General features: G+C 36.1%; 1 protein-coding gene across 3 annotated transcripts in view; it reads right to left on the bottom strand.

The window, feature by feature from the left end:
• Nucleotides 1–27,186, bottom strand: part of CEP85L (centrosomal protein 85 like) — a 172,771-nt gene that overhangs the window by 111,214 nt on the left and 34,371 nt on the right. For all 3 annotated transcript variants that reach the window (XM_059177727.1, XM_059177725.1, XM_059177726.1), the window contains exon 3: nucleotides 4,570–5,357. In XM_059177727.1, the coding sequence (XP_059033710.1) occupies nucleotides 4,570–5,357 (788 nt within the window). The remainder of the gene's footprint in view (nucleotides 1–4,569; nucleotides 5,358–27,186) is intronic.

Genomic DNA, 27,186 nt, shown 5'->3' with positions numbered 1-27,186 from the left:
GAATTTTCTACTTTTTAGAATTTATTTCTCCTCAATAATTATTTTTTAATCTTCTAGCAAAGTGAGAAACCAGTAAGTTTTTTTTTAAAATTTGCTCTTCTGATGTATAAATTACAAGCCAATACTATGTAAAAAAGTTGAAAGATTAAAAAAAGTCAAATATACTACTAATTTATTAAAGCATATATACAAAATGCTTTTTAACTACCAAGTGAATGTGTCATATTGTCACATCCTATCTAGAGTGTCATAGGGTTCACAGCTTTCAGTGCACAGTGAGATCTTAAACAGTAAAAAAAAAGGACAAAAATAAAAAACAAGAAAACTATTTCTTTTCAGAGTATGCAACAGAATACATAAAACACTCTCATGTTAAAAATAAAACTTTTTCATCTTTTAATCATGTTAAACAAAAACTAAGTCATTTAAGTCATTTTATCAAATTTTTATTTGCATTCCTGATTGATGTAAAGTTTTCAGCAAAATATGCTGAAATCACTAGGTGTCAATATTTTGGCTGACCAGCCTCATCATGATTTAAGTGGGGTACAAAATTTTATCTTCCTCTCTTTAAAAAATGATTGTAACCCAGAACTTAGAAACATCCTAGAGAATGTAAGAGAAAAGAAGATAACCAACTTCCTCAAAAAACAGACCATTTCTTCACTTCTGCCTGAAAAGATGCACCGTGAGCTTAAAGGAATCCAATGGATACTGTTGTGTGTAGAGGTATACACTTCCACGCCCTTCCCCCATTCTCCCATCCTCCAGAAAAGAAATAAAAGAAGGAAATGGTAAGGGATACATTCTTTCCAAAGAGAAGGGAAGACTCTGGTGGTCTTTCTCTTCTGCTGTAGGGTCAGAGAGGTTTTGGGGAAGGTGGGAGGAGAGGGGTGACACAGAACAAAGTAAAGACCCAAAGACAGTTTGCACATGGAGGTCTATATTCTAACCACCTAAAGGCATAGATAGCCTCTCTTCATTTACAAAGGAAAATGTTTCAGAGTACTACTCTACTGCATTCTATCTGAGTTAGTAGGAAATCATGGGAATCGGCATGAGCATGTGACTGTGAAGCTGACTCAATGATTATTCCTAAGAGACAAGCTTCCACATTACAATATCAACCTCTGGAGGGAGAAAAGCAGGGAAAGAAACTGTGCAGATCAAATGAGATAAACACTCTTGAGAGCTACTAGGTTCTATATAAATCTATGGTGGTGTTAGATTATGACTCTGCCAAATTCCTTTCCTTGGTTGTAAAGAGAGAGGTTTCTTTCATGGTGAGAGTTTAGGAGTTGTGCCTGAAAATCATACACGTTCTCACAATTTATCAGATGGTCTGATCCTTACTATGGCTCTTTCCTTTATGTAAAAATTAGACAAAAAGGAAGTCAATTCTTTAAAAGGTCTTTTAAGAAACAACTAAGATAAGAACTTTTATAATAAAGACAGCACTTCCAGGATCCAAGGAGAAGGTATTTAAGAACTGTTTTCTGTAATAGTCCAAGAAGGGAATGAGAAGAGAAGTGATCATTTAAACATGGCAATTGAACTGTCTTCAGTTTTCTTTACCTGCTTTCATCTCTCTACTACAACACTTAGGAGCACAACGAAGAGACCCTTCCAAATACAGCTCATCAAAAAGCAGGACATGCCAGGGTGTGTGCAAATGTTGTCCTCTAGTAGCCTTCTTCCTCTACCATGTACTAGGCAGAAGATTTAAATGTAAGTTTGGCTCTACAGTGCACCTCCAAGCTTCTTATCCTCTTTGCATAGCTTCAAGGTTGGGAAAAACTCCAAAGCAGAGGGTTTTCCAAGTAGAGTAAAAGAAGTAAATTAGTACTCAGTCCCCTAAATTCATCCAATCTGCTCAGTTATCTTTCTATCACACCTTCAGGTTGGAAAATTATTACTCAGCACCCCATGGACAACCACAATTCTGTGCAAAAATACCAGCTGGAGAAATAACTGCCTGATCCCTGTTCTCATATAATCACAGAGCATTTGAGAACTAAAATACTGTAGCATTTTAAAAATTAGGTTTCTGGAGTGCCAAGGTAGCTCAGTCATTTAGGCATCTGCCTTTGGCTCAGGGCATGATACCAGAGTCCTGGGATCGAGTCCTACATTGGGATGCCTTCTCAGCAGGGAGTCTGCTTCTCCTTCCATTCTCCCTCTATGCTCTCTCTCAAATAAATAAATAAAATCTTTTTTTAAAAAAAAAGATTTTTTTTTTAAATTATAAAAATTAGGTTTCCTATCTTTCAATCACTTGAACTGATAAATCACAAATCTGGTTAAATTGCTCTTCTCTGATTTATATTTCAAACATCATAATAATGCTTCCTTTTGGTTATGTGGTTTTTATATATAATCAAGATTGTTCAGTATTGTGCCCAAAACAAGAATACAGAAGGTACATGAGATGTGCTCAGGATTCCCCTGTAAATGTAGCATATTCAGGTGTGTATATGTTTTGGAACTCAGATTTAAGAGGTTTCTAGATAAGGGATCTCCTTACCCTTTCAAAGGCTATATTCCTTTAATCTTTACTATTTTTTATTAGTAGCAGTAATGAACATTAATTTTAAATGTTTTCTCTAAGGGAAATTTTATAATTTCTGATAGAATTAATTAGTTTCAGAAAATTCTCGTAATAAAAAACGGATGATAAGATTTATAGAAAAAATTTTACAGATAATTGCTTTCAAGAAATGTACATATTTACATGTTACTTTAGGGGATACATGCCACTTTTATTTATATGTGTTATTTTATAAAATGCTTTCCTCAAACTGATTAATGAATCTCTTTTGAAAAAAGATTTTATTTATTTGAGAGAGGAAGAGCGCACACAAACAAGGGTAGTGACAGGCAGAGGGAGAGGGAGAAGCAGGCTCCCCACTGAGCAGGGATCCCAATGTGGAGCTTGATCCCAAGACCCTGAGAGATCATGACCTGAGGCAAAGGCAGATGCTCAACTGACTAAGCCACCCAGGTGCCCCCTGATTAATAAATTCTGATACCCAACTTAATCTTTTTTTTTTTTTTTTTGCTTATAAACCTAAATATGTATCAAGCACCACCAAAACTTTAAAAATGGCTTTAGTTCCACCTTCTCATTTCATAGATGAAGAAATGAGAAGACATGCAGCTAGCCAACAGACCCATGAAAAGATGCCCAACATCACTATCAGGGAAATACAAATCAAAACCACAATAAGCTATCACCTCACACCTGTTAGAATAGTCATGATCAAAAAGACAAGAGATTACAAGTATTGGCAAGGATGTGGAGAAAAGACAAACCTGTGCACTCTTTGTGGGAATGTAAATTGGTGCAGCCACTATGGAAAACAGTATGAAGGGTTCCTCAAAAAATTAAAAATAGTGCTACCATATGATCTAGCAATTCCCCTTCTGGGTACTTAACCGAAAGAAACGAAAACACTAACCCAAAAGGATATATGCACTCCTATGTCCTCCGGAGCACTATTTACGATAGGACATGAAAGCAAGCTAAGTGCCCACTGATGAATGAATGAACAAAGAAAATGTGGTATATATACAATGGATTATTATTCAGTTGTAACAAAACGAAATCTTGCCATTTGTGACAACATGAATATACCTTGAGGGCATTGTGGTAAGTGAAAGAAGTCAAAGAAAAATACTGTATCATCACATTTATATGTAGAATCTTAAAAAAAAAGAAAGAAAAAGAAAGAAAGAAAGAAAGAAAGAAAGAAAGAAAGAAAATAAATCACAGAGAACTAACGGGTGTTCACCAGAACCAGAGTGGGGTGGACAAAATGGGTGAAGGAAGTCAAAAGATAAAAAACTTCAAGTCATAAGGATGTACTTACTGTACACCATGATAATTCTAGTTAATAATACACTACCATATATTTGAAAGTTGCTAAGAGATAATTTTACAAGTTATCACGAGGAAAAAAAAATTGAAAGCATATATACTGATGGACATTAACCAGACCAGACTTAAGACTCATTGTGGTGATCACTTCACAAAACATACATGTATCAAGTCATCATGTTGTAGAACTGAAACTAATGCAATGTTACATGTCAATTATTCACTGATTAAAAAAAAAAAAAAAATAGAAGAACAGAAAAAGAAACTGAGGCTCAGATGGAAAAAATCATCCAGGTTCTGAATCTGATAGAGACAAAATCCAAGACCTCATACTCCCAAGTTTATGTTCTACTATACCAAGCCAGTTCCTTTGTCTCTTTCACATTTAAATTGAAAATGTGTTGCTTTGTTCATTTTTATGCTCACTTAACAAATGAGAAGGAAAGTAAAGACGAAGTTAGGTACAAGATTTTAAGTTTTTCGTTTTAATCAGCCTCAAATATTTTTTAACTTTTGTTTATCAAAACAGTACTTTGGGAGTTTATACCATTTATGCTTAGTAAGTTGAAAAAGGAAAAGCAAAACCATCTGCACCAACGGACAGACACTATTCTATGCTTACTGCAAGTGTGCTACTTACTGTACTCATAACATCCACTGGAGGGAAGCACACACTAGATTTTGAGCCTTACCTGCACTGGTGTTTCATTTTCTTGTCGAAATTCTTCAATTTGCTGCTGTTGCCAAGGAGCTAAACTGTAAGAGTCCTCTGTAGTTCTACTTTCCAAAGGGTTTGTCCGCAACTGCTCCGTAAGCCACATCTGTGTCCTCACAGAAGGCTGAATGGGAACTCCACCTACTGCCTGTTGACCTAGCATTAAATATTTCGGAGGTTCAAAGGCCTCTGCACTTGTCATAATGGGCTTGCTTTCAGGTAAGGCACTGTATGTCATGTCTAAGGTTGGTCTCCTAAGGGTGGAGGAAGAAGCTCTAAAGTCCTCTTTGCTACAGCTCTCGAATTTATATTTGCAGTCCAGAGTTGACGATCGTTTTTTATTTATTTCCTTGTCCTCTAGCTTAAGCATCTCCATACTATCATGTAAGCAGCTAGGCCCAATTGTTCTTAGTTGAGACGTTAAAACCTTGGCTCTCCCTGTCTTTTCCAAACCACTCCTTGACTCATCAGCATGTACAACGCTACCCTGGCCGCAGTTATCTGGGGCAGTGAGTTTGGATAAAGATGACCATTTCCGTAGAGGCCGGAAGTCCTTCATGTCTAGTGAAGAGTCCTGCTCTCCCCTGCCATGGTTTCCCAATGTTTGCATGAGGCTTGCACTCCATTTTGAGCCATCTGTCGTCAATGATTCCCTATGTTTGGAAACTGAAGCACTAGAGTTAGACGGCATGACATGGGCAGTAGGAAGAGTAACCAATGATCGACTAGGCTTAAAAGATAATGTGCCACTTGAAGTTGAATGATCTGGAAAGAAAAAAGAATGTCAAATTAGTTATAATTTATGGGAAAAAAATTTGCTAAATGTGAAATGCCAAAACAAATATCTGAATATGGTTTCCCAGCACAAGTTTTTCAGAGACACTTTATCAAAATGCAGTTATTATTATGTTTATCTGAAACAAACCAAACATTTTCAAATGTTATTTTCTAAAAATGAATATATAATGAAATATATGTCCACTTACCATCTACTTACAGATGACAAATGACTAGAAAACAGGTTTATAGTCACCCTATTTAACATAATTATTGCTACTTTTTCAAAAGAAAAAATCCATCTCCCCACTGGGAAGTCTTATTCATTATCTAGCACTGAAGCCTCAGAAATAACTCTTCTAGAAAATGGTTGTTTTTCACAGTCTTTCCTAAACTGTGAAAACCTATGCCATATTCAAACATTATAGCATCTCCCCAAACTCTAATTCAAATCAGAAATATGGGTAAAGAAGATCCTGCAATAATGGAATATAATCAGAAAGCACTCTAGTAATATACTTGCAGACACAGAGTAGTTTCTCCATTCCCAGTATGCCTTAAATGGCACCTTCAATGGTATGTTTCCCAAGCTATAACTCCTGGAGTCTACTAAGATTGCTACCTTTCTCTGCATATTCACCAAACCCCTAAGTTGTAAGCCTTCACTTCCAAAATGACGACACAGCTATTGCCTTAGGTCAAGTCTTTACATATTCTTCTTCTACACACAGTAACAGTTTTAGTAGGCTCCATGGAAACCCAAACCACAGATAAAGACCTCTCTCTTCTATGAACTCACCATTAAGTGACAAATTATCATCAAATGTGTTAAATTAAAATTAAAGATTATAAATTTTTATCAGAGGACACTTTAAAGGGGGATAATAATTGAAATTGTGAGGGGAGAAGAGGAGAGTGGTGAAAGGCAATTTTCAAAGCTTATTCTATATTTTTCCATACTGTTTGGTTCATACTAGAGTACGTTTAATACTACTTGTGAGCTTTGATGTTGTCCTAAAGAAATAAAATAATGTGAAAAGAAATGATGAAAAGGCCATAAGAAAACTCAGATGAGAAAGAGCCAGGTAGACTAACAAGGAAACTCCAGCACAGAATTTATTCACCTGGAAATGAAGAAAAAAAATATTACAGATGGAAGAACACAAGAAAAGTACTATAGCGAACACTTACTTATCATGCTCAAGCTTCTCATCAGCTTGTGCAGAATCTTTTTATACTCAGGGTAATTCCCACATTATAAGTCTAATCTCCCAAAATTAATTTTAGACCTCAGATTCCCAACATACTCTGCAACTACGTACAGTGTAGAATTCAGAAATACCTGCACAAGATCTCAGTTTGGAAGTGAGTCACATAAGAAAATGGCTCTGTATGGAGCTACTATTTCTGGCTGGTACAAACAACAGCAGAGGCATTAGCCTTCCACAATGACAGCACCCAGCAGCAGTCAATCAAGGTCTGGCCCAGAGTGGCAGCAATTGGGCAGTACTGGTACTTGGTGGGGCTGGAGAAGTGATGGTTCTCAACGGTGAACTGAGGGAAACTACCTGTAAGATTTTAAGCCTGGTTCTCCAACCTTCCACCCCACCCCTCATTCTATGAGGTAAAACACCTTTAAATAAATTCCTCAATAAGCTTCTGCAGATTAAGAACACAAACCGAACCAAGTATGAAGCCAGAAGAACGCAACTCCCAAAGAAAAAACAAATTATTCCATTTATCTGCTGTACGTAGTATTAAGAAAAGTTGCTCCAAGGAGGAAGTTAACATTTATAAAAGTTAAGTATATTGCTCAAGATCATATAACAAGTAAAGTCAGATATTGCAAAAGCCCAACTGGCTGTGCCCTAGGGTGGCTGGGGCAGGACTTTAGTCCTGCTCTACACACCCAATCTCCATCAGCCCCAATACACAATCTAAAGAGAGAAAAATCTTTTGTTGACTATGAAAACTTTGCTTCAAAAACATATGCTTGATTCTCTCGCCCCCTTTCCAACCAGTCTACCACAGCTGAGGTCAGACCACATAGAAATTCAAGAAATGACAGTGCTTTGCATTATGTCATTCACATATGCATGTGAACAAGATGCCATGGAAATCTGAACCTGAACCACAGGATTCAAAGCCTAGTATACTAGATACTGTATCACAGTGAGCAGACTAAATTTTCTAAACAGAAAAAATTTCCTCAAGGTAATTCTTAAAAGATAAAGATGAAACAGAATTAATTAAGTCTTCAAATGCCCCATTAAGGAAAGAGCCTGGCCTTCATTCATCAAGAACTGTGATACCACTGAAAGTTTCCAAAGGAGTGAGTAACATGATCAAAACCATACTTAAAATGATTATTCCAATAACAGTGTTGAGGACAGATTAAAGCAAAATGATTGGCAACAGGAAGATTAACAGATTATTGTGAAAATCAATAGAAAAAAATTAGGAAATATGCTACTGAAGGTCAGTTCTAAATAGAAACAGGACTCATGTCCCTAAAAGTGTATGAAATATCTGTATTAATATATTATAGTACTATATCTATTTACCAACTACATAAGTGTGTGTGTATTTATCTGAACATGTCTGTGTTACTATTGCTAAAGGAGTATTTGTATTAAAATCATTAAAGATCTTTAACTTAAAAAAAAATTTGGTGCAGCTGGGTGGCTCAGTGCTTAAGCTTCTGCCTTCAGCTCTCAGGGTCCTATGATCGAGCCCCACATCGGGCTCTCTGCTCAGCAGGGAGCCTGCTTTCCCCTCTCTCTCTGCCTACCTCTCTGCCTACTTGTGATCTCACTCTCTCTGTCAAATAAATAAATAAAATCTTAAAAAAAAAATAAAAATTTGAAAATGTTTTTTATATTTAAAAAACTTGATAAGTAAAGACAAAGTGTAAAGGTTAAATATAACAGCTTTAAAATTAGTCTTTTTCGATTCAAATCCTGGTTCTACCACTTAGTGCCATGTGTTCAAACAACTTATCTAACCTTCTTGCCTCACAGTCCCCTCGTCCATAAAGCAGACAGCACAAGAGTGAAGATTAAATGAAGAAACACACATAAAGGACTCATAAGAATTTCTGGTACAGAGAAAAATTTTAGTTATCATTACACCATTAAAAAAGCTAATAAATAAATGTAACTCTGTCATGTAACAGACAAAAGACTAAATATCCATAGGATACAAAGAACTCCAATAAATTTAAAAACGAAACAAAACCTAACTACCAAATTTAAAAATGAGCAAAGGAAATCAGAAAACAAATCAAGAGAAATGCAAAAAAGAATACACGTTTAAAAAAAAATGTTCAGAGCATGTGGGTGGCTCAGTCAGTGAAGTGTCTGCCTTCAGCTCAGGTCATGATCCTGGGGTCTAGAGCCCAGAGTCAAGCTCCCTTCTCAGTGGGGAACCTGCTGTCCATCTCCCTCTGCCCTTCCTTCCTGCTCATGCTCATGCTCACTCTCTCACAAATAAATAAATAAAATCTTAAAAAAAAAAAAAAAGATGTTCAAATTCATTAATAGTTAAAGTGTGTTGCCTATCCTATTCATAAGTTATTAAAGGCTACAATATCCCACAATGATGAGAAATTAAATTGTTATAGCCTTTGAGAGAAGAAAGGCAATTTGTTTGTATATATCAATATTTAAAATATGTAAGCACATAAGCAAATATATGTAAATACATTTACATTCATGAGCAGAGAAACGATCTGGAAGAATACACCCGGAACATAATTAACAAAGGTATACCCCTCATCATGGAAAAGAGGAGAAAAGGAGAAAGGTGTTTTCATATTTAACTTTATACAGTGTCCTAATTTCCTTTCAAGGAGCATAATCTTACCATTTGGTCAAACTATTGCAAAGATGTTTTGTTTTGTGACCTCAAAGAGTTTAAAATATCTCAAATAACACTGTTACTTAAGTATTAATAATGTATCAGGTGACTGTCTCACTTTCCATGTTACAGCTGAAACCTCTGAGACCACAGATCACCAGTCTTAGCTGCTACTTATATCTGATAAATGTGCTACTTTTCTGTCTACCTTTGCTAGCTATTTCCCAACTGCGTGGAAAATCAATAATTGGTGATAAAAACCAATTCCACAGGATACTAGCATTTCCTCCTGCAAATATGAAAAGAATTGACATATGCTATTCAAAGAACATTATATTTTGAGAGCAGAATTGACTAAAAGTCACTTTTCTGAATTTCTCAAATGTTAACATACAAAAACAATTACCTGGGATCTGGAGCCCTACTCCGAGAGATCCTGATTCAGTTAAAGTAGAGAGGGAACCAGGAAATATCACTGTTGAGTAAGTGATTCTCTGTTCTATTCACTGTAACATCATTCTGTCTGGGTCTGATTCCAGTTCTGAAGCCTTCAAACTTAAATATCCCAAGTTCAACCAACACCAGTATCTGAGTTCTAATATACAAACTGGTTTACTGTGACTTTCAGAATTCAGTATGGAGCAATCTAAGGATTAAAGCCTAGTCTATTCACACAATAAGCACATACATACACATGAACATACAACATGAAATAATGAAGAAAAATTAAATATTTGATAGCATGGGTATCTAGAAAAAGGACCATTATATCTCAGAGATGAGTCTAGAATATATTAACACCTTAAGAATGTTATTTTTGCGTTAATGAAACAAAGGCAATTAGAGATAGATGTAATGCAACTCCTAATGTGCTTCATTATCCTATCTAATTGTAGCCACAAATCCCAATGCAAGTTATTACAATGGCATCTGGCCCACATCTAAGTTACCACAGTGAAATCTGAAACCAGCAAAGGGTAGTGCTTTTAAAAACCAGAGGACAGGGTCTATAGCACTCACAGAGAACACCGTACAGCTAATGGTTTCAGAGATTTTGGATTGCAAAGGAAAAATATAAGAGGAGGACTTTGCTGTAACCTGATAATACAACTGAATATTTAAGATAATATGTTCTGAATTCTGACAAAATCTCAACCTTTTGTTTCACTGTCATGTTATTGTTATCTGGCAACAGATGAATACACTGATTCTATCTTTTCTTGTATTCCGGTCTCTCTCTCTGTTCTACCCTTCCTAAATAAAAGCAAATAAATTCAAAAAAGACCACATCCTTCAGACCTATATTACAATAATAAATCACAAGTTTTTACATTAAAAAAATTAATCAGGAAACTATATAACCCCAAATCAAAATATTTTGATTTAAAATGTACCTACTGGGGCACCTGGGTGGCTTAGTGGGTTAAAGCCTCTGCCTTCGCCTTGGGCCATGATCTCAGGGTCCTGGGATCGAGCCCCCCATTGGACTCTCTGCTCAGTGGGGAGCCTGCTTCCTCTTCTCTCTCTCTCTCTCTGCCTGCCTCTCTGCCTACTTGTGATCTCTGTCTGTCAAATAAATAAGTGAAATCTTATAAAAAAAAAATAGTACCTAGTTAGGGGTGCCTGGATGGCTCAGTGGTTAAGCATCCAATTCTTGAATTCAGCTCAGGTCACTATCTCAGGGTCATGAGATCAGACCCAACACTGGGCTCCATGCTAGGCGTGAAGCCTGCTTAAGATTCTCTTTCTTTGTGGCCCCCCAAGTCGCACGCCTGTTCCCAATCTCTCTCAAATCAAATAAAATCAAATGTAATCACTTAATATAGTTGTCAATATAAATTATAATAAACATTACATTTTTAAACAAAAATTTTAACTCTAATGCAGAGACAATAAAGTTTTATACAATAGCATGTTACTTTTTCCCCTTCCTGCTAATGCTATAATCATATCAGAAAAAAAATTTTTATGCCACATCCTTTTTTTTAAACAAATGAACCCCATCCTTTTTTTTTTAAACAAACATACATTTCTAAGCATTCCTTATATTTTTATAAATATTGTAAAATATTATGAACTACATCCTGGTGGGAAAAGAGCTATATAAAGAAATTCAACAATAATTCAACCAAAGACTCTCTTAGGAATGTAATATATATAAGGGACTGTACTAGATAGAAAAGACAATGTATATACATTACTCACAAAAATATGAATATATCCCTTCCCCTCAGGGTTTACAACTCACTATACACAGCTACAGTGCAAGACTAAAGTTTATCACAAGGAAACTACAAAAACCAGACAATAGAATAGTCTGCCAGAGAGAAAAGGCAAACTATTCACAAAAGAACTCTCAGGATAATAACCAACTTCTCTACAACAGTAATGGAATGCAGAACACAGTGAAATAATATCTTCAAAGGGTTAACAGTAAATAACTGGCACCCAAGAATTTGCTTAGAAAGGTAAGCTATCTTTCAAGAACATGGGCAAGGGCGCCTGGGTGGCTCAGTGGGTTAAGCCGCTGCATTCGGCTCAGGTCATGATCTCAGGGTCCTGGGATCGAGTCCCGCATCAGGCTCTCTGCTGAGCAGAGAGCCTGCTTCCTCCTCTCTCTGCCTGCCTCTCTGCCTACTTGTGTTCTCTCTCTGTCCAATAAATAAATAAAATCTTTAAAAAATAAAAATAAATAGGGGCGCCTGGGTGGCTCAGTGGGTTAGGCCGCTGCCTTCGGCTCAGGTCATGATCTCAGGGTCCTGGGATCGAGTCCCGCATCGGGCTCTCTGCTCAGCGGGGAGCCTGCTTCCTCCTCTCTCTCTCTGCCTGCCTCTCTGCCTACTTGTGATTTCTCTCTGTCAAATAAATAAATAAAATCTTTAAAAAAAAAAATAAATAAAAAAATAAAATAAAAAAAAAATAAAAAATAAAAATAAATAAATTAAAAAAAAGAACATGGGCAAAATATATTTTCAGGTAAGCAAAAACAGAATTTATCAATAGACTCACTAAAGGAACTACAAAGATTCCTTTAGTTTCTTTCAGGAAGAAGACAAATGAGTCCTGAGTTGTAAAATAATAATAATGATGATAATAATAATAATAATAATAATAATGATAAAAATAAAGAGTTGGGTTTTTTTTAACTAAATGCAATTAAATCTAAAAAAACAAAGGATGATAACTGCATAAAACAATAAAAACAATATCTATTTCTTTCATTAGTGTTCTGTAGTTCCTCAAGAAATTCAAGACACAAAAAGATGGAAGAGAATTTCATGCTCATGGAACAGAAGATGAAACATTGTTAAAATGTCTATACTGCCCAGAGCAATCTATACTTTCAATGTCATCCCGAATCAAAATTCCACCAGTATTTTTCAAAGAGCTGGAACAAACAATCCTAAAATTTGAATGGAACCAGAAGAGACCCCGAATTGCTAAGGAAATGCTGAAAAAGAAAAACAAAACTGGGGGCATCACGTTTCATGATTTCAAGCTTTATTACAAAGCTGTGATCATCAAGACAACATGGTACTGGCACAAAAACAGGCACACAGACCAGTGGAACAGAGTAGAGAGCCCAGATATGAACCCACAACTCTATGGTCAAATAATCTTTGACAAAGCAGGAAAATATATCCAGTGGAAAAAAGATAATCTCTTTAATAAATTGGGCTGGGAAAATTGGACAACTATGTATAGAAGAATGAAACTTGACCATTTCGATAAACTCGAAATGTATAAAATATCTCAACATGAGGCAGGAATCTATCAAAATCCTAGAGGATAACATAGGCAGTAACCTCTTTGACACAGGCCACAGAAACTTCTTTCAAGATGGCCCCAAAGGCAAAGGAAACAAAAGCTAAAATGAGCTTTTGGGACTTCATCAAGATCAAAAGCTTCTGCACAGCAAAGGAAACAGTCAACAAAACAAAGAGGCAACTCATGGAATGGGAGAAGATATTCACAAATGACAAAGGGCTGATATCCAAAATATATAAAGAATTCCTCAAACTCAACACACACAAAACAGATAATCACATCAAAAAATGGGTAAAAGACATGAAAAGACACTTCTCCAAAGAAGATGTACAAATGGCTAAAAGACACATGAAAAAATGTTCATCATCATTAGCCATCAGGGAGATTCAAATCAAAACCACATTGAGATACCACCTTACACCAGTTAGAATGGCCAAAGTCAACAAGACAGAAAACAACAAGTGTTGGAGAGGATGTGGAGGAAGGAGAACCCTCTTACACTGTTGGTGAGAAGGCAAGTTGGTACAGCCACTTTGGAAAACAGTGTAGAGATTCCTCAAAAATTAAAAATAGAGCTACCCTATGACCCTACAATTGTACTACTGGTTATTTACTGCAAAGGTACAGATGTAGTGGGAAAAAGGGCCATCTGTACCCCAATGTTCATAGCAGGAATGGCCACAGTCGCCAAACTGGAAAGAACCAAGATGCCGTTCAATGGATGAATGGATAAAGAAGATATGGTCCATATATACTATGGAGTATTATGCCTCCATCAGAAAGGATGAATACCCAACTTTTATATCAACATGGATGGGACTGGAGGAGATTATGCTGAGTAAAATAAGTCAAGCAGAGAGGGCCAATTATCATATGGTTTCACTTACTTGTGGAGCATAAGGCAAAACAAAGAGGACATTGGGAGACGGAGAGGAGAAGTAAGTTGGGGGAAATTGGAGGGGGAGACAAACCATGAGAGACTGTGGACTCTGAGAAATAAACTGAGGGTTTTGGAGGGGTGGGGGGTTGGATAAGCCTGGTGGTGGATATTAAGGAGGGCACATATTACATGGAGCACTGGGTGAGCTGCATTAAACAATGAATTTTGGAACACACACAGAAAAGTTAAAGTAAATTAAATTTTTAAAAAAATATCTAATTTGTGGGCTAAAAAAACATAAAATCAGAAGATTTGCAACTATAACATATAACTCAAAACAAGGGTGGATCAGCTTTCCCCTTTTTTCTTAAATCCTCCACCCCCCTCCTTTTTTTTTTAAATCCCAGAACTCTGGGATCATGACCTGAGCTGAAGGCAGATGCTTAATTGACTTAATTAGCAGATGCTTAATCGACTGAGCCACCCAGGTACCCCCAGAATTCCATTTTTAAGGTCCTTATATCTGCAAGAGGAAGAGAAAGACTCTAATTACCATTCTAGACAGTCAAGCTAAGGGTTACATAACATCTACATTAACAGCTAAAAGAAGAGGTAGACCTAGTACAACTGTATAGCCACAGGGTAAAGAATGAAGTTGGACCCCTACCTTGTACCATTCATAAATATTAACTTAAAATGAATCAAAGCCCTAAATGTAACGGCTAAAACTATAAAACTCTTAGAAGAAACTATAGGTGTTTAAATATTCATGACATTAAGTCAGGCAGTGGTTTCCTAAATACCAAAATATAAATATAATACATATTTACTATATAATACCAAAAGTCCAGCAACAAAACAAAGTAAAGATAAATTAGACATCATCAAAAATTTTAAAACTTACTTCCAATTAGACTATCACAAAAAAAAAAAAAAAAAAGACAAGACTACCCAGACTATCCCCAAGATAGGAGCTAATTTTTGCAAACATTGATCTGATAGGGATTTGTATCTAGACTATATTAAAAAACTCTTACAACTCAATAAAAACACAAAGGGCCCAATTTAAAAATGGGTTCAGATTTGAACAGATATTTCTTCAAAGAAGATACACAAATGGACTTACTAAGCAGACTTCATGTAGTCATCAGGAAAATGCAAACCAAAACCACAGTGAGATACTACTTCATATCCACTAGAAGAGCTATCAACAAAATGACAGATAAGTGCTGGCAAACATGTGGAGAAATTGGAACCCTCATACAATGCTGGTGAGAAAAGAAAAAACACCATTGCTTAAGAAACAGTTCGGCAGCTCCTGAAAAGATTATAGAGTTACCATATAACCCAGCAATTCCACTCCTAGGTACATACCCAAGAGAAATTAAAATATGGTCATAGAGACATTTTTCTTAATGACCCAAAGCCAAAACAAGCCGAAATGTCTATCGACTGATGAAAAGATAAACTGTATTATCCACAGAATGGAATATTATATGACAATGAAGAGAAATGAAGTACTGGTATATGCTACAGCATGAATGAATCTTAAAAACATTATGCTGGGGTGCCTGGGTGGCTCAGTGGGTTAAAGCATCTGCCTTGGGCTTAGGTCATGATCCCAGGGTCCTGGGATCGAGCCCCACATCGAGCTCTCTGTTTAGCAGGGAGCCTGCTTCCTCCTCTCTCTCTGCCTGCCTCTCTGCCTGCTTGTGATCTCTGTCTGTCAAAGAAAGAAAGAAGAAAGCAAGCAAGCCTCTAAAAAAAATAAAAACAAAAAAAAACAAAAACTTTATGCTCAGTGAAATCAGTCACAAAGGACTACATGTTAGATGATTCAATTTATATGAATTGACCAGAACAAAGAAATCTATAGAGACAGAAAAGATTAGTGGTTGCTTAGGGAAGATGCAGAGTGACAGCTAGTGGATTTCTTTTAGGGAAGCTAAAAATGCTCTAAAATTAGATTATGGCAATAACTGCACAATAATAAAAATATATTAAAAACCAATAAATTCTACACTTTGAATGGGTAAATTGTATGGTATGTGGATTATACTCAATAACGCTTTTAAAAAAAACATAGGTAGTATATAACTTCTTTATTAAAAAATTTTATTTGGAAAAAGGCATGAAGAAAAAGTCAATCAAAAGGCAAGAAAGGGGGCGCCTGGTGGGCTCAGTGGGTTAAAGCCTCTGCTTTCAGCTCAGGTCATGATCCCAGGATCCTGGGATCGAGCCCCACATCGGGCTCTCTGCTCAGCAGGGAACCTGCTTCCCCCTCCCCTTCTCTGCCTGCCTCTCTGCCTATTTGTGATATCTGTCAAATAAATAAATAAAATCTTTAAAAAAACAAAAACAAAAACAAAAGGCAAGAAAGGATGGGGAAAAAAAGCTGAGATGAAAGAAGAAGCACACAATAGGGTTTTAAAATGTGCCAAAATACAATAATCACCACAGTAAGTGCAAATCTACTCAAAAAGAACTGTCCAAATCATTTTTAATCTAGTTAAAATGTTTACAAAAGATACACCTAAAACACTAAGTCTTCTTTTCTGAAAACTATAGAACGCTTATAAAAGAAACTGAAGAGTATACAAAGAAATGGGAAAAATTTTCCATGCTCATGGGTTGGAAGAACAAATATTGTTAAAATGTCTATACTACCCAAAGCAATCTATACATTTCATGCAATCCCTAGCAACATAACACTGGCATTTATCACAGAGCTAGAACAAACAATCCTCATATTTGTATGGAACCACAGTAGACCCCAAAAAGCCAAAGCAATCCTGATAAAATATGATATCCGCATAAAGTCTGAAAATATTCACAAAAAGAATCACATAAAAAATATCAATAACATCAGGAAAACTGTATGTCAGCTATCAATATCATAACAAATCATGCTTTCTCAAACTGCTTGTTTTTATTTAAGGATAATGAGAAACTTGTTTCCTTATAGCCAAATGTATGGCCTACTCCTTTAGCAACTGTACATAATAGCAATAGTATGCAATTTTGTGCATAAGCATTTGTGTTTATAAAATAAAATGAGAAGCTGGCTTCAAACAAAGAGGGCAGAAGGCATTTCTGATCTCCAACCAGATTATTAGCAACTTAATTAAAGGACAATCTGAAGTACAGCTTAAAGAGGTCAAGAATTCAACAAAACTTATTTTATTTTTTTTTTAAGATTATATTTATTTATTTGACAGAGAGAGAGAGCAAACGCAAAAGCAGGCAGAGTTGCAGGCACTCTAAGTAATTTCTCTCCTGTAAAAATTTTCACAAATGAAATTAGAACTTAATCTCTTAAATTACAGAATGTGGTTTTTGAAAATGCAAATTTTCTTAGAAACAAAACTTACTATGACAGAACACACAACAAATTATTCATCTATCTTCCATCTGTAGTTTGGGGAGATGTGAAGTCATTAACCTCCCTAAAGCCATGGCTGTGTGAACAGCCTGTCAAGGTCAGAAACACATAGGTTCGTCACAGGGAAATAAAATGAACTAAATTTAGCTCAGCTCGGTCAAGTTTAAGCATACATATCCTACCAGGCCGAAAAACAAAATAATAGAAAAATTGAGTGAATAAATGAATGGATGAATGAATAACAGTGAAAGTAAAAATGATGTCCATAATGATGCAGAATATACCTCCTATAAGCCTTCTAGAGCTGCGATGCCATTATATACCATGTTTAAGAATTTAGCATTCAAGTATTAATTTCAAGAAATAATGTAGATCAACAAGAAAACAAAGGAGAGATAAGGAGCAAAGGAAAAAGTTATTTAGTTTGCAAAAGAATGTAAGTCATAATTATTCTAAATACTGCTGTTAAATTATTTACTTTCACAAGTAAAGAAAAATATTCTGTGTATAATCTCTGACCTACTCCCATATGCGAATAAAGAACTAAAGGCCATAAAGGTTAAATTACTTGACCAAGTACAAATCTCAAAATAGAATGAGAGTCTGTTTCTCAGTCTAGGGTTACCTATACCATCCTAAATTACACCTCACAGGACTTCTTTCCCGCTAGTTTCTCACTTCTGAGTACAGATATCTTACACAGTGGGGTTAAGGCAAAGCTTTGGAGTTAGATTTGAAGAATCTCAGCTCTACCACTTGAAAAGCTGTAAACCCCAAATACATTATTAACCCCCTCTAATTCTTTTTTCATCGGTTAAAAAAAAACCACAGTTAATTGTATTTTACCTCCAAAGGATTTTATAATGAGGAATCTTTTAAAATCACATATAAAGCACAAAACTCCATATTGCAAAAACTTATGGAGGTATTTTTGTTAATGTTAAGGCTAACTGACTACTGTATTATCTAGAAATAGTATCTGGAAGCCCAGTTACTGGAATAGCCATTATTATGGTCTGAAATTTCTGAAGTTATGAACCTGCAAAAGCATAGTATTATTCACCATGGGCTGAGCATCTTATAAACTAAAACAAAGACAACAGGTTAGAAAATTATCTATCACTTACTTCACCTAGAAAATGGGTATATAATTACATTTAAATATAATTTTTTAATTAACTGACATAATCATGTCAACTTATCATTATGTCTATATAGTAAATGCTCAATAAATACTATTATAATAATTAAAAGGTTAAGAGGGAGCTCTCAATTTGCTTAAATATATTACCCAGGGTATGCAGTAAGTGGAGAAGTGATAGCTAGACTACAGCAATAGCTATTATGAGTGTCATATGTTATAATTGTATAAATTTGGTATTATGCATGTGGGTTTTATCACTTTACCTTTCTAATTTGGCATAAATTTGGAATTTTCCATAAAAGAGGAAAAAAGTAAAAAAAAAAAGCTAAGAACAAGAGTACTCATTTTACACCTTAAAATGAGGTATTTTAAAGAAACCATCTGGCAAATTAAACTACTAAAACCTAGTCACTGTAATAAAATACATAAGCAAAGACAACAACTTTTTATGACATCCTCCAAAACTGGTGGCTGCCTAGAGCTGGGGGAATTAGTGTTTGGTATGCAGGTAAGGGGTGTGGGGTTTCTTTTGAGGATAATGAAAAATGCCCTAAATGTAATACTGGTGATATACAACTCTGTGACTACACCAAAAGCCACCAAATCGTACACTTTACTTTTTTTAGAAGGCTCCATGCCCAACATGGGTCTCAAACTCACAACCCTCGAGGGCTGCATGCCCTACCCACTGAGCGAGCCAGCCACCCCTGAATTAGAAATTTAAAATAGCTGAATCTTACAGTATATGAATTCCATCTAAGATTTTTTTTTTTAAATTTCACACAGAGAGAGAGATCACAAGTAGGCAGAGAGGCAGGCAGAGAGAGATGGGAAAGAAAGCTCCCTGTTGAGCAGAGAGCTCAATGCAGGGCTCGATCCCAGTATGCTGGGATCATGACCTGAGCCGAAGGCAGAGGCTTTAACCCACTAAGCCACCCAGGCACCCCTGTGAATTCCATCTAAAGAGAGCTGTTTAAATACAAAGAATGCACTGTTATTACCTCCTACATATCTCCTGAATCACCCCATGCTCTCTTTTCCCACTCTCTTTTTATGAAGAAGTCACTAAGGCGCCTATCTGCAACAGAAGTTGTCTCCTTGTATCCAGTCTGGTGTCCTCTGTTCCATCCCCAGAATCTCACACCTTCCTGGCTGGGACTATGCTATTGCCTTCCTCCTTGTGCCCTGGCAGCTCCTACTTACATTTTGGACATTGGGTTAAACATTACTTCTGCCAGGGGTCTTTCATCTAATCCAGTGGATTCAGGTATCACGCTGCTATTTTATGTTAATTATTTCCTATCTGTCTTCTCCACTAGAGTTTACATACATAAGGAACGGGAAATTTTCTGTTAATCCTAACCCCTACTCTAGCACAGTATCCCACACACAGTAGACACTCAGTAAATATAGACTCTATGAAGAAATAAATGACGAACAAGTCCTTACCTGACAAGGCCTTCACTCCTTCACAAAATAAAGACAATGCACCAACTGGTAACTTTTCTGATTTTTTTCCCTTCTGATATATATACATATTCACAGGATGACCTCAAAATTTTTATTATTAAATAGCCCTATTATTTCCTAGTAAAAACAACTAACTAAAGAAGATATGATTAAATTGAAGTCCATCTTTATCAGTCCCTCCTTTTGAAATAAATGAGGTTAATTAGATAAGAAAATTATCTCTAATACAAATTAGCAGTTGGGAATTACCAAAGTAAAAAATTTAACTCTATCTGTACCATTTTTTTCAGTAAAGTATATAAATATGCTTGAAAACTAACCCCAAATTGACTATTAGAAGCTACATTTAAGAACTCAGATTTAAAAAGATAAAAGAAGGGGCACCTGGGTGGCTCAGTGGGTTAAAGACTCTGCCTTCAGCTCAGGTCATGATCCCAGGGTCCTGGGATCGAGCTCTGCCATCAGGCTCTCCACTCAGCAGGGAGCCTGCTTCCTCCTCTCTCTATCTGCCTGCCTCTCTGCCTACTTGTGATCTCTGTTCGCCAAATAAATAAATAAAATCTTTAAATATATATATATATAAAAGAACTGCTTGCAAGCCTGCTTCCCAGGCTCAGTGTCCTAAGGGTGAGGAAGACTGTCCCATGGAAGGTTACAAAGGCAGCCTAGGCAAAAATTAAATTATTTTACTGCCACAGGGTCCTATGCTCCCAGTTTCCTCTGGCTTCTCCTTTTATCATTCAACTCTGGCACGACATCTAGCTTATATGCTACACGAGTGCTGCATATATACTTCAAACTCAACTCCCTCTCAAACTAATTTCTGTGGTAACAGTGGCTGTTTACCACCTCCAGGTCTCACCAAAGAAAACCTCGGAAGAAACAGGTAGCTGCTGGCGTGGCCTATGTTACAATCTGGTGGTCTTGCAGACACACAGATCCTCATGTCACAGATCTATTTCCTACCAACCTGGATTTGACACCTCATGAATTAGTGGTATAAAAGGTCATACCACTAATGTTAAATTAGTACCTCAACTCCTTGTTAAATATATTTTTAAAAAAACTCACACTCTTATCTAGCATTATTTGAAATTCCAAAATACTAGAGCTAAAAGCAAATCACTCAGTCGCAATTTAAGAATATCGTTCTGTCCTAGAGTCCCATTCATGCTGAGATTCTGATGTAATCTTCTCCTCTATTTTGATATTTTCGGTTCTGCCGTTCTTGAAAGACAGTTATTCAGTAAATGCTTATTAAGTAAATGAACCTCTAGAAGCTATGGGTTGGAAAGAAAAAAGGAACTTCTATTTATGTAACGGTCATTTATAACTGGATAGCTGTAATTCATAGAGCATTTATATTGTATTCAGTTACTCTATACTCACATGCAGATTTTAAGTTTTTAAAGAATTAGAATAAAAAAGAATGCAGGTTATTTTTCAGATAATTCTCAGAATACTTTGAGGATTTAGCAGTGGCCAAAGAACATCACTTAGAGCACGACTTCAAACCAAACAATAATAGAAGGCAGAGAATAGGGTGGGGAGAGAGGGTCTGACTAGACAGTACTACTCAGTTTAAGGTTTGATAACTTATTTCACTGATGTACTGTACTTAAAGTAACGTACCAGAATTTAATAAAAATGATTCCATGTACTTTATTCTATATCCATTAAATTAAATTTACACTTAGCATATAGAGGTACATCTATTCAATCAGGATCGTCTTTGCACAAAGAGAAATAATTACTAAGGTAAATAAGAACTCAAAGTTTACTATCACAAGTTAAATATCTGAACTGTGTAACATAAGCATAATGTTATTATTTGCAAAGAACAGCCAAACTTTAGAAGCCTATAACAAGAAAGGCTCTTTCCTCCTAAAACACTCAATTTCCAACCAAACTTCATATATGACAGAGCAGTGCAATCATACTCTTTAAACCACTCACCTTCACATGGGTACCTACTGGCCTCACAGCAAACTATGCTCTGAGACTCCAGGGGAAATGTTCCTTCTTCCCTCCTAATTAAGTCTGAGGGCCTACACCTCAGACCTGAAGAGGGGATTTCCACCAGGAATTAGTGACATTATTCCTTTTCTCCATTTCCCAACTCAGCAACATAACTCCAGAATTTTAGGAATTCTCCAATCTAAAATCTTACATAACCCAACCTTTTATAGCCCCAACATACTCACCTTAACTAATTTTCTCTTTGTCAAAGGAACTAGAGCAATCCCACTGCAGTGAATCTCTTATCACTTACTGTCAAAATGATAAAGGGGTGTGCTCTTGGTTCTCCCAGACTGATAGTAGAATATAATTTATCATAGACATAATGCTATCAATATAAATTTCTATTACATTAAATATTAAGTTGTCTTACAGGAATTATTTTGAGAGGCCAATATCCTTTCTGCTGGGAAATATAAAACATACACACTCACTCAAAATCTTTGAAAGTGAACCTTTTACAAATTATACACTCTCAAAACCAGTATGTCCAATATATCCAGAAGAAACATAATATAAGATACCCTTGTAATTTTAAGTTTTATAGTAACTGCATCTGAAAAATAATAATGAAAAGGTTATATTAACTTTAATAATGCCTTTATGTAACTCACCAGATCCAAAATATTATCATGTGTCATGTAATCAGAATTAAAAACTATTAAGCTATTTTACATTTTTTTACACAAAGTATTCAAAACCCGCAGTGCATTTTACATCTCGATTTGGATTAGGCACACAGTCCAAGCACTTAATAAGCCACATGTCACCAATGGCTACCATACTGGACTACACTAGGAAATACTATTATTTTCCATAAATACTTCAAATACCTCCAAAAAAAATATTGACAGTAATTTACAAAAGTTGTAACTATGTATACTGATACCAAGTATAACAAATAAATTGTAGAGTTAAATAAAGAGTTTTGGTTAATTAAAAAAAAAGTTTTTGTTAATAACACCATGTAGTATGTAAATCATGTAGGCATTTCATTTGTATATTGAGGTTTTTACAATAGTCAGTCTTTTAAGAACTCAAACGCATTTACACATTTCACAAAAAAATTGTCACAACAGACCAAAATAATACAGCACTTCAAGCCACAGCACTGAAAAAGCAAGAAGGAATGTATATCCTCCTCCAAGACAAGTAGTAACAGTAATAGAGTTAAAGGCAGCTAATAAAATATTCTGTAGGATACACTCTAAAATTCAAATTATACTTGGTAACACTCATCCAAATTTCATGTACATTATCTAGAAATTAATATTTAGAAATTAACATGGTAATTCTCAGCTGGGGTTTGTAGAACAAAGGAGATGAATACTTTGGGTCATTCTATAATGTATGGGATTTCAAACAGATCTGATTTTATAAATGATAAAAAATAAATTCTTTATAGATCTATGGTCAGTGAATGATAAAAAGATTTCTATAATACAAGGCCAAAGTAAATAAAGTACAACCACATGACACTTACATGAAATAAATTAACACACAGCATGCTTTAAAGCTGACATTTTATTATAAATCCCAAACTATTACCTATGTTCTACTTTAAGACTATTTTCAATATTCAGTAATCCTCTACAATGGTTATTTTCCTGATCTCTTCATATGCCAAGAAGTAAACCCAACAGTGAAAAATAAGACTGTAAGTTAGAAGACTCAGGGTACTTACCAAAGAACAAAGAAGGGAAAGAGCAAAAGAACAACTCCCATGAAGTAGATATCACAAGAACTTCAGAAAAACAAATTCAGAAGGAAAACATAAACTAAATGGAATCCAGTACTACATAAGCAAATACACCACGCTTTCTAACTTAATAGTACATGCCTGCTAAGGGCTCCTGGGTGCCTCAGATGCTTCTGCTCAGGTCATGATCTCAGGGGCCCAGGATCGAGCCCCATGTTGGGCTCCCTGCTCAGCAAGGAGTCTGCTTCTCCCTCTCCCTTTCCCCCTGCTTGTGCTCTCTGTCTCTCTCAAATGAATAAATATTTTTTTTTCCGAGATTTTATTTATTTATTTGACAGAAAGAAATCACAAGTAGTCGGAGAGGCAGGCAGAGAGAGAGAGAGAGGGAAACAGGCTCCCTGCTGAGCAGAGAGCCGGATGCGGGACTCGATCCCAGGACCCTGAGATCATGACCTGAGCCGAAGGCAGCGGCTTAACCCACTGAGCCACCCAGGCGCCCTCAAATGAATAAATAAAAACAAAATCTTAAAAAAAAAAAAAAAACAGAGAGAGAGAGAATATATGCCTGCTAAATATGCCTGCTTTAAAAATTCTGCCTAGGGCGCCTGGGTGGCTCAGTTGGTTGGACGACTGCCTTCGGCTCAGGTCATGATCCTGGAGTCCCGGGATCGAGTCCCACATCAGGCTCCCAGCTCCATGGGGAGTCTGCTTCTCCCTCTGACCTTCTCCTCGCTCATGTTCTCTCTCACTGTCTCTCTCTCAAATAAATAAATAAAATCTTTAAAAAAAAAAAAAAAATTCTGCCTAAAACTATTTCCTATATTCAGGTAAGATTTTTAAATAGCTGACTTTTTTTTAAACACTTCACTTTATGTCTCCAGGCAGTCAATAATAAGCACAATCAAGATCATTCATCACAACAGCACCACCCAAACCATAATTCTGATTCATTTTCCACAAAAGTCCCAAATTTCTGATACTGTCAGTCTTCCTGAGTCCTACTCCTCCATCTTACTTTCATCCACCATTCATTACACTCCTTCCTTATCCTTTCCTAGAACTCTCACCCTATTTGCTCTATGCCTCATCCATATATAGTAGCCTCCAAATTAACACTACCAATTGTGATCATGCCTTAAACTCAATGGATTCCTTGGACATTAGGGTATTCTGTATAGATCTATGTTATATATACCATTAAATCACTCATTACTTCCAGTGTTACTAAAAAACTAACAGGTAAAGAGTTGGGAGTTCAACTTGGAGGTAATGGCAAAAAATAATGAAAGTCCAAAAAGAATAACATCTTCACATCAGCCCAATTTAAGGAGACAGTGGAAATCATGCTCTTCATCCCTAAAAGATTAAAGGAACTTGAATTTAACACCTGGTGAATAATCTGGTGAGAAAAGACAGTGATCTCTACTACTGTTAACAAATAAATTAGTTTCAAACTGACTCAAAGAATAGGGAGAAAGGTTGTTTTCTAAACAGCAATAGAAAAGATAATTATATAATAATATACAGCAAGATCAAAGAGTTTCTGGAGATTATGAAAAAGATACGATTATCAGTAATATTCCCATTGAGATATTTTCAGTTTTTCAGCCAGTCATCATGAAAAGGTTAGCATTCTCAGCCTTGATATTGAGTAGCCTAGTCTGGGAAGGATTGGCAGGGGCGGTGGGGGGAATAGAGGAAGATTATTTCTGAGCTCTCCTTGGCCAAACTGAGGAAGAAAAATTCCCAGCTGGATCCAGGTTAATACCATAATAGTCTATAGAGGTTAAAGTAACCATTAAAAAAAAAAAAATTACTGAGTTTCCAAGCCAAAGCCTCAAAAAAGCTATAATCTCTGGATCTCAAGTAAATTTTTGAGAAGTCATAACAGAACCAAAGTTAAGAAAGAGTACGATTTGCTTAAAGCAAAAAGCTTTACAATAACACTAAGAAAATCCCAGGGCTTCTCCTCTGCAACTTTTAAATCCTTTATCTGTTATCCTTTCTATACATCATTCTCTCCTCAAAAAAAGTTAATTTTTAAAGTTCATTGATGAGAATAGCTAGTAACATTTTTCTAAACCCTAAAAGCAGTACTTCTATTTTATATTCAACTAAACAGTTCAAATTACTCTCCAGCACTTATTTCATGCCTTCTATTTTACCGACAATTCTAGAATAAGAGTGTTGGGGAATGAGTTGTCCCCCCACACAAAGATACAATAAAATCGTAACCCCCAGAACCTGATAATGTGGCCTCATTTGGAAACAGGATCTGTATAGATGTGATCAAGTCAAGATAAGATCCTGCTGAACTCAGGGGGGGGGGGGGTCCTAAAATCCAATGACATTTGTCCTTAGAGCAGAGAAGTCTGAAGACACAGAGGAGAGCCAAAGAAAGCCACGCAAAGGAGGTAGAGATGAGAGCTACGACGCTAACAAACCAAGGAATGACAAACTGCTGGTAACCACCAGGATCTAAAAGAGGCATAAAAGGACAATTCATTCCTAGAGTGTTTGAAGGGATCATGGCTCTGCCAACACCTTGACTTTGGACTTGTAGTCTCCAAAATCATTAGAAAATCTACTTCTGTTGTTTTAAGCCACCTAGTTTGTGGTAATTTGCTATGGAAGAACTAAAAAACTCACACACGGAAGTTGGGTTAATGGTTCTGAACCTGTTTCACCTGTGTACTGGGGGTTGAAAAAATAAATAAATGGATTGGGGTGCCCCTGGGTGCTCAGTCAGTTAAGTGTCTGACTTGATTTCAGTTCAGGTCATGATCTCGGGGTTCTGGGATTGAGCCCCACATCAGGCTCTCTGAAGCAGGGAGCCTGCTTCCCCCTCTCTCTCTGCCTGCCTCTCTGCCTACTTGTGATCTCTCTCTCTATCTCTCTGTCAAATAAATAAATAAATAAAATCTTTTAAAAATTACATTCATCTTTATGCTTTTTTAAATGTGCACTTACTACTTTTTTAAAATTGGGAAGAAGGAAATACATAGAATTGTTGACACTAGGTAGTTTTATAACCTTTTTTTTTTTTCAGTTCTTTTTCTCTCCTCTTTTTTCATTTGTATCTATTTCACAGAATTTCTGGTTAAAGATCATTGCCCGAGTGCACAAAGTTATATTATTCTCTCCCTTTAAAGATCCAATGAAATGACAGAACAGTAATACAATAGGAAGTCATGGCAACAAACAATATAGGACAGTCATAAAAAAGACTGCAACAAAATTTCAGAAGCTGGAAAATAAAGCATTAATTATTGAAGCAGGTCAGAAGAATACATGGCATAAAATACAAGTCTGGAAATGTAGCACAGGGAGTTCACCTGTCTGGGAGAACATCGAAGAGACTCTAACCTCAGAAATATCAGGTACAAAAGCAGGCTAAAAACAAGAACCTTAACTGAAAATCCATATATGCACTGTCTCATTGAACAAAACCGAATATCCAGTAAATACCAGTTCCTATTCCATGATAGAAAAAATAAACAAAACCAAAATAAAGCAAGGGTGTGGGTACAACACTGTGAGGGTGGCAACAGAAGCATCACTGTTTTAGATAAGCCAGGCTTGTCAACTTCCTAAGAA

Source organism: Mustela lutreola, chromosome 6 (genome assembly GCF_030435805.1).
Source record: "Mustela lutreola isolate mMusLut2 chromosome 6, mMusLut2.pri, whole genome shotgun sequence".
Lineage (NCBI taxonomy): Eukaryota > Metazoa > Chordata > Mammalia > Carnivora > Mustelidae > Mustela > Mustela lutreola.
This window is presented reverse-complemented; position numbering and strand designations above follow the sequence as displayed.